This window comes from Salvelinus fontinalis, chromosome 11 (assembly GCF_029448725.1).
Source record: "Salvelinus fontinalis isolate EN_2023a chromosome 11, ASM2944872v1, whole genome shotgun sequence".
In the NCBI taxonomy this organism is placed as follows: domain Eukaryota; kingdom Metazoa; phylum Chordata; class Actinopteri; order Salmoniformes; family Salmonidae; genus Salvelinus; species Salvelinus fontinalis.
The window spans coordinates 58,702,433-58,717,178 of NC_074675.1; the positions used below are offsets into that span (position 1 = coordinate 58,702,433).

The 14,746-nt window shown below is 43.8% G+C and overlaps 2 protein-coding genes across 6 annotated transcripts in view; both read right to left on the reverse strand.

The window, feature by feature from the left end:
• Positions 1-4,659, reverse strand: part of LOC129866015 (breast cancer metastasis-suppressor 1 homolog) — a 33,261-nt gene extending 28,602 nt beyond the window's left edge. For all 4 annotated transcript variants that reach the window (XR_008761460.1, XR_008761459.1, XR_008761458.1 and 1 more), the window contains exons 1-2: positions 4,483-4,659; positions 2,950-3,144 (exon numbers count right to left, since the gene is read on the reverse strand). Coding sequence is in view for 1 of the 4 variants with exons in the window: in XM_055939150.1 (XP_055795125.1) it covers positions 2,950-3,142 (193 nt within the window). In the remaining 3 variants the exon portion in view is untranslated. The remainder of the gene's footprint in view (positions 1-2,949; positions 3,145-4,482) is intronic.
• A 2,163-nt stretch (positions 4,660-6,822) lies between these two features.
• Positions 6,823-14,746, reverse strand: part of LOC129866017 (protein phosphatase 1 regulatory subunit 14B-like) — a 48,333-nt gene continuing 40,409 nt past the window's right edge. For both annotated transcript variants that reach the window (XM_055939152.1, XM_055939151.1), the window contains 2 exons: positions 11,776-11,892; positions 6,823-10,995 (listed from right to left, as the gene is read on the reverse strand). In XM_055939152.1, coding sequence (XP_055795127.1) covers positions 10,927-10,995; positions 11,776-11,892 — 186 coding nt within the window. In that variant the 3' untranslated portion in view covers positions 6,823-10,926. The remainder of the gene's footprint in view (positions 10,996-11,775; positions 11,893-14,746) is intronic.

Below are 14,746 nucleotides of genomic sequence, written 5' to 3' on the forward strand. Positions count from 1 at the left end.
GAGAGAGAGGATGAGAGAGAGAGGAAGAGAGAGAGAGAGAGAGAGAGAGAGAGGAACATAAATTTCAACATGCCAATTAGGATCTGGCTAAAAATACTTGAATCAGTTATAGAGCCCATTGCCCTTTATGGTTGTGAGGTCTGGGGTCCGCTCACCAACCAAGAATTCACAAAATGGGACAAACACCAGATTGAGACTCTGCATGCAGAATTGTGCAAAACTATCCTCCGTGTACAACGTAGAACACCAAATAATGCATGCAGAGCAGAATTAGGCCGATACCCACTAATTATCAAAATCCAGAAAAGAGACGTTAAATTCTACAACCACCTAAAAGGAAGTGATTCCCAAACCTTCCATAACAAAGCCATCACCTACAGAGAGACGAACGTGGAGAAGAGTCCCCTAAGCAAGCTGGTCCTGGGGCTCTGTTCACAAACACAAACACACCCCACAGAGCCCCAGGACAACAGCACAGTTAGACCCAACCAAATCATGAGAAAACAAAAAGATAATTACTTGACACATTGGAAAGAATTAACAAAAAAACAGAGCAAACTAGAATGCTATTTGGCCCTAAACAGAGAGTACACAGTGGCAGAATACCTGACCACTGTGACTGACCCAAACTTAAGGAAAGCTTTGACTATGTACAGACTCAGTGAGCATAGCCTTGCTATTGAGAAAGGCCGCCGTAGGCAGACCTGGCTCTCAAGAGAAGACAGGCTATGTGCACACTGCCCACAAAATGAGGTGGAAACTGAGCTGCACTTCCTAACCTCCTGCCAAATGTATGACCATATAATGACTACCGTAATTGCTGGACTATTAAGCGCACCTGAATATAAGCTGCACCCACTGAATTAAAAAAAAATATGTATTTTGTACATAAATAAGCCGCACATGTCTATAAGCCGCAGGTGCCTACCGGTACATTGAAACAAATGAACTTTACACTGCCTTTAAAGGAAACACGGCTTGTAACAAAATTAAATAGGCCTTTAAACGAAACACGGCTTGTAACAAAAATAAATAGGCCTTTAAACGAAACACGGCTTGTAACAAAAATAAATAGGCCTTTAAACGAAACACGGCTTGTAACAAAATATTTAAAAAATAGCAGTAAACAGTAGCCTACCAAGAAAGTCATTGGTCACTATCTTCCTCCTGTGCACTGAAACCACTGAAGTCATCTCCTTTGGCGTCGGAGTTGAATAGCCTCAGAATTGCTTCATCCGATGTTGGATCGTTTTCATTGTCGCTCTCGTCACTTTCATCCGGAGGCAAATTCCCCGCTGAGCTCATGCTGCCCTCTTCAACACGCAGCAGTCCAGCCTTTCGAAACCCGTTGATGATAGTGGATTTTTTTTTTTTTTTTGGACAATGCTCCACGCTGTCAGGACCCACTGGCAGACTTGACCATAAGTTGCTCTTCGCATGCGGCCCGTTTTAGTGAAGGATTTCTCCCCACTTGTCATCCAGGCCTCATTTTCTAGTTCGGGCCATCTGCTTTTCTTTCCTCTGAAAGCTTTTGTTGTCTTTTTGCACTGAGTCAGTTTCTCACGCTGCTGTTTCCAACGTCTTATCATCGACTCATTAAGGCTCCCGTGCAGCAGCTCTATTTCCTTTTCCAACAGCCAGATCGATCGCCTTCAACTTGAAAGCTGCATCATATGCATTTCTGTAACGGTCGTCGTAATCCTCCTCATCGGACGAGGAGGAGAGGCGAGAAGGATCAGACCAATATGCGGAGTGATAAGTGTCCATGATTATTTATTAACAAAATAAACGGAACACGAAACAAAATGACAAAAGAGAAACGAACCGACAAACAGTCCCGTGTGGCACGAATACAGACACGAGATACAACCACCCACAAACACACACGTGAACCCCGGCTGCCTAAGTATGATTCTCAATCAGGGACAACGATTTACAGCTGCCTCTGATTGAGAATCATACCCGGCCGAACACAAACAACCCGACATAGAAAAATAACACATAACCCACCCCAACTCACGCCCTGACCAACCAAATAAATACAAGAAAAAGGAAAAACAGATCAGGAACGTGACAATTTCTCCGTGTCTTTGCCATGATGAGGGTGACAAAATAACTACCGTAATCAGAATTATGGGAAGTTTGAGCGCGCTCGATTTGCGTCACATTATGTGACGGTGCTCAGTTTTTTGGCGGCATGAATCTTGTGAAAGCGGGAAAAATCCATAAATTAGCCTCGTCATTGTATAAGCCGCAAGTTTCAAAGCGTGGGGAAAAGTAGCGGATTATAGTCCGGAAATTACGGTATATTAGAGACACATACACTAACTATTTGCACATCGTTACAACACTGTATATAGACATAACATGACATTTGAAATGTCTTTATTTGTTTGGAACCTCTGTGAGTGTAATGTTTTCTGTTAACTTTTGTTTATTATCTATTAACATGTTTCCCATGTCAATAAAGCCCCGTAAATTGAAATTGAATTGAGAGAGAAAGAGAGAGACAGGGAGAGCAAGAGAGAGAGTGAGAGACTGTTAGTTACTGTTAGTTACAGTTAGTTACTGTTAGTTACTGTTAGTTACAGTTAGTTACAGTTAGTTACTGTTAGTTACTGTTAGTTACTGTTAGTTACTGTTAGTTACTGTTAGTTACTGTTAGTTACAGTTAGTTACTGTTAGTTACTGTTAGTTACAGTTAGTTACTGTTAGTTACTGTTAGTTACAGTTAGTTACTGTTAGTTACAGTTAGTTACTGTTAGTTACTGTTAGTTACAGTTAGTTACAGTTAGTTACTGTTAGTTACAGTTAGTTACAGTTAGTTATTCTTAGTTACTGTTAGTTACAGTTAGTTACTGTTAGTTATTCTTAGTTACTGTTAGTTTGAGGGAGAGTGAAAAAACAGAAAACTGTCTTCCTTCCTCTCATCATTCAACAGTTTCTTACCCGAACTCTCCTCCTCACTCTCGTCCAAGTCGCTCTCCCTCTCCTCTGTGCTCTCATCCATGGTCTCCTCCTCCCCCTCTCCTCTCTCTCTCTCCCTCTTTTCCTCCATCTCTCCATTGGCTTCTGGTAGTTCACTGTCTCCCTCCACCTCCATCTCTTCCTCTGGTTCTCTGACTGAGGGCTGGGTTGGCATCCCTGAAAGAGAGAGAGAGAGAGAGAGAGAGAGAGAGAGAGAGAGAGAGAGAGAGAGAGAGAGAGAGAGAGAGAGAGAGAGAGAGAGAGAGAGAGAGAGAGAGAGAGAGAGAGAGAGAGAGAGAGAGAGAGAGAGAGAGAGAGAGGCAGAGGCAGAGGCAGAGGCAGAGGCAGAGGCAGAGGCAGAGGCAGAGGCAGAGGCAGAGGCAGAGAGAGAGAGAGACAGAGAGAGAGACAGAGAGAGAGACAGAGAGAGAGACAGAGAGAGAGAGAGAGAGCGACAGAGAGAGACAGAGAGAGAGACAGAGAGAGAGAGAGAGAGACAGAGAGAGAGAGACAGAGACAGAGAGACAGAGACAGAGAGAGAGAGACAGAGACAGAGAGAGAGAGAGGGAGAGAGAGGGGAGAGAGAAACAAACAAACAAATATTATAATAACTAGGTTACTACTTTATGCCGGTGTTATTATGTCTGTCTGCATTATCGGACAGTTTGTTAACCATTATAACATATTTATAGCCTAAATAATGTATAAATATAGTAACTTACTATTTAGCAGCCTATTTAAAATATAACATAACTTATTCATCTATGCACAAATAATGATTACATCTTATAATAAACAATTCAGTGGACAACAAAATCACTCATAACAAAGATTATTCCTACCAAGTACATGCAACGTCTTCTAGGCCTTTTTGTATAGAAATACATTATGTCAACAAACAGGCTCGATGTGGGCCGGTGGCGCAGCGGTTAGTGAAACGAATACACTACACGGTGTGATCCTTCCACCTCGAGAGCTACTCGTACGGCTTCACCGATGTCGCCGAGCCTGAGATCATACCGTAGGAACTGTTCCGGTCGGGGGGCGGTGGCCTCTCACCGAACAGCCGAATACACAATCTTGAATTTGAAATATTTTTAGTATCCAACGGACACGGACAACAGTCTGATACATGAAAAAGGATCAATGATTTGCTCTTTGACAGCAAATGTTGTCTATGCGATATATCTAACCTTGTCTGCGACAGAGACGGTAGTTGTTACATTGTAGACGTATCTAACGTAGTGTCATCAACACGCATATAAAGTGAAGTGAAGATGTAGCATAGAAATGTCTCCGAGACATTCACAGAAAGGGTACCGTGGTACCATTCAAATAGGACATCGTATTGACGGAGTTATAGTGGGTTGTTACGGACGCTAACTTGCTGTTCCAGGATATATTATGAGAAGAGACAGAGAGATGCCAGTCGGATGATCAACTAGACTACAAACCAAATAATTAAGGATAGCAAATGTGGGGAATGTAGTTTAAAAACTAGAATAGCCTACTTACCGTTGATGGATTGTACGTTAGTTACTCCAATACTGTAAAGTACAGTTCTAGTATCACACTATTCAAACTAGGCTACTTCCTTTTAGGTGTAGTAGTTATATTATCGCAATATTCAAACTAGGCTACTTCCTTTTAGGTGTAGTAGAGTCCTACTGACACTTTTGACGGACTCTAAAAATGCTACTGTCTAGCCAATCAACGCATAGTTTTAATACCTGCCTAGCCAATAGAAACCGTCCTGTGAGATATTACTGTACTGACATAACCAATCAGTGGCCAACAGCTAATCGGTTCATAATACTGGTTTATTTGAGCAGTGGATATTCAACTACTGAGGGAGTTCTATTCATCTGAACCCCGGTGCACCGTTCTATGGTCTGTGACGTAACCGGGCCTTACGCTGTGAGGGAGGAGCTCGTTTCAAATCAAACTTCGGCCATGTTGTCAACGAGGCAGCATGGTTCATCGACCAGAAACATACACCTTTTTTTCTATAAAATAAAAGTCCAAATTTTTAAACCAGTTTTCATTGGGAAGGTATTTAAAAAGCGTTTTTATTAAAAGCAATCACTTTTGCATGGATTGGAATCCTACTAATTAGTCCACGTGCTTTAACCTAGTCTAGGCTCTGTTACTTTTGTTTTGAGCCGACTTGGGGTTTTAGGCTGGGTTTGTGTACAGCACTTTGAGATATCAGCTGATGTAAGAAGGGCTATATAAATACATTTGATTTGATTTGACTTCACCCTGGGCTTTGAACGGAGGCACCTGATTCACACCTGGCGGGCACCTGGCTCACGCCCGGGAGGCAGCTCGATTCCAAAACGAATACAATCACTTTTCACCCATACAAACTCCTCTTACCGGGATAACCCGGGACAGATAATATAATCCCCTAAATGTCACATAAGAGTCAACTCACGTGCTTTCGAGGATTTTTGTATATTTATGCATATACATGATTTAAAAAAAAAATAGGATATAGTTATAAATATAGATGTGAAATTATTATTTATCTGAACATTTGACCACTTTCCAACGATGCGATCCAGAGAGCTGAAGAGGAGGATCCGGCTATAGGCTGATTCCATTCGATTCTACTGTATTGACATTTGCAGTGGAATTTGTCATTGGAAAAGCCAATCTATTTTGGGATACAAATACACACAGTCGTGTACAACTAACTTTGTGGGAACACACAATTCAGTCCCATTCAAAATCCTATTTTTCTAAACCCTAACCTTAACCTTAACCCTACCTTCCAAAACCTAACCCTAAAACTAACCCTAGCTCCTAACCCTAAAACTAACCCTAACCCTAAAACTAACCCTAAAACTAACCCTAGCTCCTAACCCTAAACCCCTTAGAAATAGAAAAAGCATTTGACCTTGAATGGTGTTTTTTTTGCCTGGTTTTAGGATAAACACCCGGAAATAAGGTCTGTGGTAAACAGGTTTAGGAGATCGGATAGATGTTGTTCTATGGGATAATCTCCATCAGCCAAAGTAACTTTTTCTTATCAATTTTGAAGAATTTATATAATGATAAAAAGCACATAAAGGCTTCAGAATTCCTAAAGTTCATGTAAACTGACTGGTGTTATTTTATAGAACAAAACGTATAAGATCTCCTAAGCCTGTGTTAACCTCGGACCTTATTTTCAGCGTTTGTTCCAAACCCCTATTCTTTCCCCATAGGGATAACTGAACGATCCAGGGATAACTCATTTTCCGGGTTTTACAACTACACAGATAGAACAATGAGCCAGATATTTCACCAGATGTATAAACGTGAAGCATCCGGTTGGCGTTTCCACTCACTACCAAATATGGTGATGAGAGGGAGCCCAGTGGCCGACACTGGGAGAAGATGGAGCGAGATGGATTTTGGTGAAGACCTGATAATTTTCTCATTGATAAAACATTTGAAGTCCACACAGTTTACAAAACTATAATCTTTAACAAACATAGTGGACTGCATTTTGTAGACTGTATCACCAAAGTTTTTTTTAAATGCGTTGTTTAGAAGGAGTGTAAAGGTCGAAATTAGTTATTGCGCACTCGCACTTCACATAGAAGGAGTTCACTAACGGAAATATTCAAATAAACGTTAGGCTCCGCCCACCTCTTTCCTTGTTCTGCCCACTGATTCACTTGTTGCCATTGGAAACAGGCTCTGGTCTATCTCGGGTTAGTTATGAAGTCTTTGTTGGCGCGCTCTATTTACGATATAAATTATACCACAGATGGTCTGCAGGTGGCGACAAAACCGTTTCCAATGTCAGTGATACGTGTTGTTACCAATGACACATAAACATAATTGGTTGTTACACGCACACAGTTCATTTGAACATATTTTTATTAAAGTTGCATAAAAGTGTAACAAAATTGGTTAAATAACAAGACCCTGTTGATATTGCTACATTTTTTGTTTTTCAGTTTGTTCATATTTTCCTCCAGAAACACGTCACTTCTAAAACAGCATTTCTTTAATCAATAAAATATCTTTTTTTTTTCTCTTTTTTTTTTTTGCAAGTTGTCGTAGAGTAAAATATGTCCGACACACCCAACAACAGTCTATTAGGGGCTCCGTCTCAAATAGCACCCTATTCACCTACATAGTGCACTGCATTTGACCAGAGCCTTATGGGTAAGTAAGTAGCCATGTCAGAGTCAGAACAGCCCATATTAGCCTGTTCCTGTACTGTGAGGCAGCTTGATGTACAAATACACCCTGGATAGGACGGTAGGGTTATCGCAGGGCCCACAGAGGGCTCTGGCCAAAAGTAGTGCACTATATAGAGAATAGGGTGCCATTTTGGACACAGGAGGTATAATAATAATAATAATAATAATAAGCACAGTAAAAATTGACCTAGAATAGATAATTGCATCTAAAGAATGCAGTGTAGAGATATAGATGACCTCTGGGTGACCTCTTTCCTAAACAACAACAGAATCTCCTTTTTAAAAAGAGGAGAAACATAAAAATAAAAAACATTGTTCCATTTCATCAAAAAAATTGTTCCATTAAAAATTAAAGTCTCATTCTATTTGGTTTGTAACATAAATAAAGACCAAAAGGCAAAGTCGACTCGGGTGTATTGAATCTGGAAAAACCTTAAAACCTTAGAAAGCCGCGATAGAAATGTCAAGGTCATTTCTGAGTCGACAGCTTTTACCGGTGAATCCAGTCTCCACGGAAACATTACCTTTCAGTCACGCTGTAAAGCTGAACTTCCACGATGCGGATTAAATAGAGCCCTAATTTATTTTATTTTTTAAAAGAGATGGAGGGAGAGAAGGTGTCATCTGTGTAGATGATTGCTGGAAGTAGAACGCAAGGAGAGAGACGGAAGGAAGGAGTGAGGGCCAAATAGAGAGACGTGTGTGTGTGTGTGTGTGTGAGTGTGTGTGTGTGAGTGATTGAGGAGATAGAGAGCAGCGTGATACGCAACACTGAGGCCTTGTGAGGCAGCCAAGCCAGGAAGAGTAAGACCTCTGATTCTCTCTCTCTGTCGCTCTCGGTCGCTCTATTTATCTCTCTCATCTCTCGATGATTAGGTTGTTCAACCCCCCCCCCCCCCCCCCCCCCTTCCCATTTGTGTGTCTGTTGGAGAGAGAGCCACTATTAACGTGTGTGTGTGTGTGTGTGTGTGTGTGTGTGTGTGTGTGTGTGTGTGTGGTGTGTGTGGGGTGTGTGTGTGTGTATGTATGTGTGTGAGCATGAAGGAGCAGCAGCTGTTGTTCCCTTACTGCTGTTCTCTGAGTGTGGTGTGTGTGTGGTGTGTGTGTGTGTGTGTGTGTGTGTGTGTGTGTGTGTGTGTGTGTGTGTGTGTGTGTGTGTGTGTGTGTGTGTGTGTGTGTTGCTATTTGGATGAACGCATCCAGACAGCCACAATTTTCCACTACAGTGCCCCCCCCCCCCCCTTGCCCCTGCCTTCACTCCCCCCTCCCATCTCACCCCTCATTGGTTTACTGCTCTACTGAGAACTCTCCATGAGTCCTCAGTGAAAATAGCCCTTAGACTCGACACACGACGAGAGAGAAAATAAACTGTTGTAGAGAAGAAGAAAAGAGACAGAGGAAAACAAGGCCACTTTGTTCATGTTCCCCGGTGTGTGTGTGTGTGTGTGTGTGTGTGTGTGTGTGTGTGTGTGTGGTGTGTGTGTGTGTGGTGTGTGTGTGTGTGTGTGTGTGTGTGTGTGGTGTGTGTGTGGTGTGTGTGTGGTGTGTGTGGTGTGTGTGGTGTGTGTGTGTGTGGTGTGTGTGTGTGTGTGTGTGTGTGTGTGTGTTGTGTGTGTGTGTGTGTGTTGTGTGTGTGTGTGGTGTGTGTGGTGTGTGTGTGGTGTGTGTGGTGTGTGTGTGTGTGTGTGTGTGTGTGTGTGTGGTGTGTGTGTGTGTGTGGTGTGTGTGTGTGTGGTGTGTGTGTGTGGTGTGTGTGTGGTGTGTGTGTGTGTGTGTGTGTGTGTGTGTGGTGTGTGTGGTGTGTGTGGTGTGTGTGTGTGTGTGTGTGTGGTGTGTGTGTGTGTGGTGTGTGTGGTGTGTGTGTGTGTGTGGTGTGTGTGTGTGTGTGTGTGTGTGTGTGTGTGGTGTGTGTGTGTGTGTGTGTGTGTGGTGTGGTGTGTGTGTGTGTGTGTGTGTGTGTGTGTGTGTGGTGTGTGTGTGTGTGTGTGTGGTGTGTGTGTGTGTGTGTGTGTGTGTGTGTGTGTGTGTGTGTGGTGTGTGTGTTGTATGTGGTGTGTGTGTTGTGTGTGTGTGTGTGTGTGGTGTGTGTGTTGTATGTGTGTTGTGTGGTGTGTGTGTGTGTGTGTGGTGTGTGTGTGTGTGTGTGTGTGGTGTGTGTGTGTGTGTGTGTGTGTGGTGTGTGTGTGTGTGTGTGTGGTGTGTGTGTGTGTGTGTGTGTGTGTGTGTGTGTGTGTGTGTGTGTGTGTGGTGTGTGTGGTGTGTGTGTGTGTGTGTGGTGTGTGTGTGTGTGGTGTGTGTGTGTGTGGTGTGTGTGTGGTGTGGTGTGTGTGTGTGTGTGGTGTGTGTGTGGTGTGTGTGTGTGGTATGTGTGTGTGTGTGTGGTGTGGTGTGTGTGTGTGTGTGTGTGTGGTGTGTGTGTGTGGTGTGTGTGTGTGTGGTGTGTGTGTGGTGTGTGTGTGTGTGTGTGTGTGTGTGTGTGTGTGTGTGTGTGTGTGTGTGTGTGTGTGGTGTGTGTGTTGTATGTGTGTGTGTGGTGTGTGTGTTGTGTGTGTGTGTGTGTGTGGTGTGTGTGTTGTATGTGTGTGTGTGGTGTGTGTGTTGTGTGTGTGTGTGTGTGTGTGTGTGTGTGTGTGTGTGTGTGTGTGTGTGTGTGTGTGTGTGTGTGTGGTGTGTGTGTGGTGTGTGTGGTGTGTGTGTGTGTGTGTGTGGTGTGTGTGTTGTGTGTTGTGTGTGTGTGTGTGTGTGTGTGTGTGTGTGTGGTGTGTGTGGTGTGTGTGTGTGTGTGGTGTGTGTGTGTGTGTGTGTGTGTGTGTGTGTGTGTTGTGTGTGTGTTGTGTGAGTGTGTGTGTGTTCCAGACCACACACACTTTAAACACACACAGAGCTACGTATAGGGCAGAAGGTATCCTAGTGGTTAAGAGCGTTGGGCCAATAACTGAAAGGTCGTTGGTTTGTATCCCCAATCCGACTAGGTGAAAAATCTGCCGATGTGCCCTTGAGCAAGGCACTTCACCATAATTGCTCCTATAAGTCGCTCTGGGAAAAGAGCGTCGGCTAAATGACTAACATTTAAATGTATACACTGTATTATACGCAGGAGTCAGTCCCATACTAAAACTCTAAAGGTTACGTCCCAAAATGGCTCCTTATCACCTAGTCCCACAACCAGAGCCAAAATGGCACCCTATCACCTAGTCCACAACCAGAGTCAAAATGGCACCCTATCACCTAGTCCACAACCAGAGCCAAAATGTCTCCCTATCACCTAGTCCACAACCAGAGTCCTGGTTAGAAGTAGTGGACTATAAAAGTTAAGTTACCACTTGGGACTAAAACTCACCACTACTAAACTTACAGCCACATTATAGTATGTTCACTGGCATCACATTAACATGAGAAACAGGACAGATCCATTGATCATTTAACAACAATACAAACCCCTTTAAAAAACTACAAATAAGATTCAACTAAATAAAACATTAATATATAACCACAGGATAGGACATCATGAGCCCTGCTTATATCTGATTGGCTGCTTCAATCTTCTCTCCTCCTCTTCTTCCACCCTGTCTTCTCGTTTTCTTCGTCCCTCTACTCCACTCTCTTCTCCTCCTCCTCCTCCTCCCGCCATCTCTGAGGAGGCTAAACTCCTATTTCTTCAGTTGGGTGAGGTTGGGGATGGGGGAAGGCCAGTTGGGCTGAGGGAGGAGAAAGGGTGAGGATAGAATTGAGGGAGAGGGGTGAGGGAGGGGTGAGGTTATTTCTTCTGGGGGGTGGTGAGTTTCTGCATGCCACGTATCTTATCCAGCAGATCAGACACAAAGTCCTACAGGGAGAGAAGAGGGACAAAACAGACCATTAGTAACAACATCCTACAGGGAGAGAAGAGGGACAAAACACACCATTAGTAACAACATCCTACAGGGAGAGAAGAGGGACAAAACACACCATTAGTAACAACATCCTACAGGGAGAGAAGAGGGACAAAACACACCATTAGTAACAACATCCTACAGGGAGAGAAGAGGGACAAAACACACCATTAGTAACAACTGTTTCTAGGGCAGGGCTCTCCAACCCTGTTCATGGAGAGAGACCCTCCTGTAGGTTTCAACTCCAACCCTGTTCCTGGAGAGAGACCCTCCTGTAGGTTTCAACTCCAACCCTGTTCCTGGAGAGAGACCCTCCTGTAGGTTTTAACTCCAACCCTGTTCCTGGAGAGAGACCCTCCTGTAGGTTTCAACTCCAACCCTGTTCCTGGAGAGAGACCCTCCTGTAGGTTTCAACTCCAACCCTGTTCCTGGAGAGACACCCTCCTCTAGGTTTCAACTCCAACCCTGTTGTAACTAACTTGATTCATTTTATAAACCAGATAATTATTAGAATCAGCTCAAGGACAAGTGTCTAGGGGTTGTGTGTGGCCCAGGCTGAGGAAGGGAGAACGTTTTGTTGATTAGGATCCCCATTAGCGAGGGAGTAGCTACTCTTCCTTGGGGTACAAAGCCATAAATCACATGACACAGTTAGAAACCCATCGGCCCCCACGATTCAACAGCAGCACAAAGAATATACTGTTACAGAAAGGCGGTGGGGGAGACTGACGTACCTCGGTGGGTTTGTAACAGTCTACCAGGAGATCTTTAACTCTGGCTCCTCGGTCGTCATCACTAGGCATGTCCAGCAGCTCGTCCACATCTATCTCCAACTCTGGTATGGCCTCTTCCTGAAAAAGAGAAGAGAGAGGAGAGAGGGATGAGAAACGAGCGAAATGGAAGACGATCAGCGAGTCGACAAGAGGGTAAAACACAGTGATCTTTCAGGAGGTGCATAAAGATGGCGGCTCACCCCCTCATTGTACTTGGCTAAGTAGGTGGCCGTACTGTTCATTGGTCGGCATTACTCTTTGTTCGTGACGTCATTAGGAGACATGGATCTCAATTCTATTTCCAAGATGGCGGCGTTATAGAAAAAGCAACAACAACAAAAAAAAAAGGTTGATTTGTGCTGATTCATTGTCTCATTGAACCATATTGAGCGCCGTAGTTTAATAAAAACAATAACGTCATATCTGATTCCCTCCATCTTTACGCACCGTCGCCATCGTTCAATGTTGTTTCAATGTTGTTTCAATGTTGTTTCAATGTTGTTTCAATGTTGTTTCAATGTTATTCCAACAAACCTATTTAAGTAACAAACAACCAGATGTTTCTTTAAAGTACCAGACTCTGTTTTTAGACACAATGTTACTGTTTAAAAGCGACTACGAAGTTAATTATTATTATTGAAAAAAAAATGAAGTTTAGAAAGTCCCTCAGTTCTTTTCCAAGAACGACATCAGCGGTCATGTGATATTAAAAAGGCCCTGACCAGAAGTAGCGCCCTTCCCTGTAGGGAATAGGATGTCACATGAGACACAGACACATTCTTAGTGTCTCACCGTCGCTGGGTTGGCCCCCAGGCTAACTTTAAATAGTCCGTTAAGTAGTGTAGTAGTCACCTGGTTGGACCCCAGGCTAACTTTAAATACTCCGTTAAGTAGTGTAGTAGTCACTGGGTTGGACCCCAGGCTAACTTTAAATAGTCCGTTAAGTAGTGTAGTAGTCACCTGGTTGGACCCCAGGCTAACTTTAAATAGTCCATTAAGTAGTGTAGTAGTCACCTGGTTGGACCCCAGGCTAACTTTAAATAGTCCATTAAGTAGTGTAGTAGTCACCTGGTTGGACCCCAGGCTAACTTTAAATACTCCATTAAGTAGTGGAGTAGTCATGGTCTATGGTTGTTGAGGACAGGTGGTGGTGTAGTTCTCTCCTGTACACTAGGTGTTACACACACACACACACACACACACACACACACACACACACACACACACACACACACACACACACACACACACACACACACACACACACACACACACACACACACACACACACACACACACACGTGTTCTCCCTCATCACCACAAGCTGATCCAAATAGCATGCATCGGTCATTTAAACTTTACGATTCGCCGGTTTATTAAACTCTTTGCTCATATTACATTCTATCAACCTTCTGAAAATACCTCTCATCTTCCTCCCTTCTGAAAATGCCTCTCCTCTTCCTCCCTTCTGAAAATGCCTATCATCTTCCTCCCATCTGAAAATGCCTCTCCTCTTCCTCCCTTCTGAAAATACCTCTCATCTTCCTCCCTTCTGAAAATGCCTCTCATCTTCCTCCCTTCTGAAAATACCTCTCATCTTCCTCCCTTCTGAAAATGCCTCTCATCTTCTTCCCTTCTGAAAATGCCTCTCATCTTCTTCCCTTCTGAAAATACCTCTCATCTTCCTCCCGCCTTGGTGGCGGGGTGGTAGATGTCTAGTCTCCTTTATGACTCTATTCTGATTGGTGGTGGGGTAGTAGATGTCTAGTCTCCTTTATGTCTCTATTCTGATTGGTGGAGGGGTGGTAGATGTCTAGTCTCCTTTATGTCTCTATTCTGATTGGTGGAGGGGTGGTAGATGCCTAGTCTCCTTTATGTCTCTATTCTGATTGGTGGAGGGGTGGTAGATGTCTAGTCTCCTTTATGTCTCTATTCTGATTGGTGGTGGGGTGGTAGATGCCTAGTCTCCTTTATGTCTCTATTCTGATTGGTGGAGGGGTGGTAGATGCCTAGTCTCCTTTATGTCTCTATTCTGATTGGTGGAGGGGTGGTAGATGTCTAGTCTCCTTTATGTCTCTATTCTGATTGGTGGAGGGGTGGTAGATGTCTAGTCTCCTTTATGTCTCTATTCTGATTGGTAGAGGGGTGGTAGATGTCTAGTCTCCTTTATGTCTCTATTCTGATTGGTAGAGGGGTGGTAGATGTCTAGTCTCCCTTGTGGATCAGATCAGGTACCTACACAGTACAGACCAGGGCTGTGATGAAACCAGAAACACAATATTTCCAAACATGAAAACACAAAACACAATACAGGTACCAGCCCTAGTACAGATACAGATACCAGCCCTATTACAGATACAGGTACCAGCCCTAGAACAGATACAGGTACCAGCCCTAGTACAGGTACAGATACAGGTACCAGCCCTAGTACAGATACAGATACCAGCCCTATTACAGATACAGGTACCAGCCCTAGAACAGATACAGGTACCAGCCCTAGTACAGGTACAGATACAGGTACCAGCCCTAGAACAGATACAGATACCAGCCCTAGTACAGATACAGGTACCAGCCCTAGAACAGATACAGGTACCAGACCTAGTACAGATACAGGTACCAGCCCTAGTACAGATACAGGTACCAGCCCTAGTACAGATACAGGTACCAGCCCTAGTACAGATACAGATACCAGCCCTAGTACAGATACAGGTACCAGCCCTATTACAGATACAGGTACCAGCCCTAGTACAGATACAGGTACCAGCCCTAGTACAGATACAGGTACCAGCCCTAGTACAGATACAGGTACCAGCCCTAGAACAGATACAGATACAGGTACCAGCCCTAGAACAGATACAGGTACCAGCCCTAGAACAGATACAGGTACCAGCCCTAGAACAGATACAGATACCAGCCCTAGTACAGATACAGG